This window comes from Mus pahari, unplaced genomic scaffold (genome assembly GCF_900095145.1).
Source record: "Mus pahari unplaced genomic scaffold, PAHARI_EIJ_v1.1 scaffold_12491_1, whole genome shotgun sequence".
Taxonomy (NCBI): Eukaryota; Metazoa; Chordata; class Mammalia; order Rodentia; family Muridae; genus Mus; species Mus pahari.
Genome location: NW_018393295.1, coordinates 7,077 through 9,132, shown reverse-complemented (window position 1 = coordinate 9,132; position 2,056 = coordinate 7,077). Strand labels below are relative to the sequence as shown.

Genomic DNA, 2,056 nt, shown 5'->3' with positions numbered 1-2,056 from the left:
AAATACACAGATATGTTTTCTGGCAAACAAAACAAATTTATCATAAATGGGAGACAGCAGTATTATGAAATATTATACAAGAAGACTCAGTATATTTATATTATTTAGAGACTCACAAGAGGTTGGATACATTTGTAATAATGAGATGAAGAATAAATACTTTCTCTCATGAATACATTTTACTCAAGCACACTTTGCTTTTACAAGTATTCCTCTGCATTCGTTCATGTTCATATTGTTGCCTATGTTATGTATTTTTCAGCTTTACTGTGGTCATTTTCATCTTCATTTGAGTGATAATGAGCAANTTCCTCATCTTTACCAGATATCTCCAAAGGACACATCTCTACCACTAGCCATGGTGTCCTTAGTGGTTTATTTCAGATGGAACTGGATAGGAGCGATAGTAACAAATGATGACCATGGAATTCAATTCCTTTCTGAATTGAGAAGAGAAATGCAAAACAACATTATCTGTTTATCGGTTGCTATTATTATCAAAATTGATAAGTTCATGGACCTTAAAGAGTTACATATGTATTATAAACAAATCTTAATGTCATCAGCAAAAGTTGTGATAGTTTATGGATACAAAGACTCTTCCATGATCCATGCCCTCATTGTGTTCAAATCTGAAGGCATTTTTCGAATCTGGGTTAGTGTGTCACAATTTGATATGATCACGTTTCTAGGAAATTTCTTGCTGTACTCCTCTATGGGGACTTTCATTTTTTCACACCANAAACCTGAAATATCTGGCTTTGAACAATTTATCCAAAGAGTACACNCTTCAAACTACAGTAGTGGATTTTACTTAGCCAAACTATGGTGGACATATTTTAGTTGTTTATTGCCACCCTCTAATTGTAAGAAGCTGAAGAATTGNCCCACCAAAAATGTATTTAAATGGTTATTCATGACACCATTTGGAATGGCCATGAGTGATACATGCTACAACCTATACAATGGTATGTATGCTGTGGCCCTCTCACTTCATGAGATGCTTCTGCAACAAGTAGACACATGGTCAAAGAATGCTGGGATAGAACTGGAATTTGACCCTTGGAAGGTAATGAGTGTTACACAAAATGGTGTTTATATGGTTTGAGTGTTTTAATAGAACCACGTGCTCTAAAGCCATGTCAATAAGAAATTTCACACTTAAATGAACATAGTTCTGTTCTCCATTATTACATAGGTGGCAGGTCATGTTACTGTCATGTAATATGACATAGTCAACATTGGTATGCAAATCAGCATTCACAATCCAAGTCACAAAATTTTGTACAGATTTTTAACCACATATTTGTTTCATGCATTAATTTTTATCATGAAATTATTAAACAGCAATAAGAAAATGACATATCTTTTATGTTATTCAAAAGTTCTTAATCAGTTTAATAAAGAGATCTCTAAGAATATCAAGTATTTTTCCATTAAATTTTCTTAATAATACTTTCTATTACATTGTCTGTAATAAAATAACACTACTGGTTGAAAAAACATGGAGAACATGTCATTACTCTCCAATCATAAATATCAGGAGTTTAGGTTTTAAAGCATCAAGTCCAGAAAGAAAATTGTATTAGTAAAAAAAGTGGAACTAACTTTACATCTTCATGAAATTTATTTTTGACTTTAGTACTGAGTACTTCTGATAAAGTTAGATTTTTGGAAAGGATAATAATAATTAGAAACTTTCTAAACATAATACTTTCCATTCTTATATGTAAGCCGGTTGAAACTAAAATGACAAATATGTTTTAGATGTTCTCTATTCTGAAGACATTACAATTTGTAAATCCTGCTGGAGACCTAGTCTACATGAACCAGAATTTGAAACAGGATGTAAAGTATGACATTTTCTATATCATGGATTTTCAAAAAGATTATGGACTTAAAATGAAAATAGGAAGATTTTCAGCGCATCTTCCAAGTGGTGAGCAGCTATATATGTCTAAGGAAATGATGGAGTGGGCTACAGATATTGATCAGGTAATTTAGTCATAATTTTAAAGCTTCGTATGTATTATAATTACCTCAAATATCCTCTACT

At 31.9% G+C, this 2,056-nt stretch overlaps 1 protein-coding gene across 1 annotated transcript in view; it reads left to right on the top strand.

The window, feature by feature from the left end:
- The window catches only part of LOC110315456 (vomeronasal type-2 receptor 116-like), a gene marked incomplete at its 3' end in the record, with an annotated part of 8,812 nt that overhangs the window by 3,642 nt on the left and 3,114 nt on the right, over window positions 1–2,056 (top strand). Inside the window, 2 exon segments of the mRNA XM_021189508.1 lie at window positions 85–1,069; window positions 1,768–1,995. Coding sequence (XP_021045167.1) covers window positions 85–1,069; window positions 1,768–1,995 — 1,213 coding nt within the window.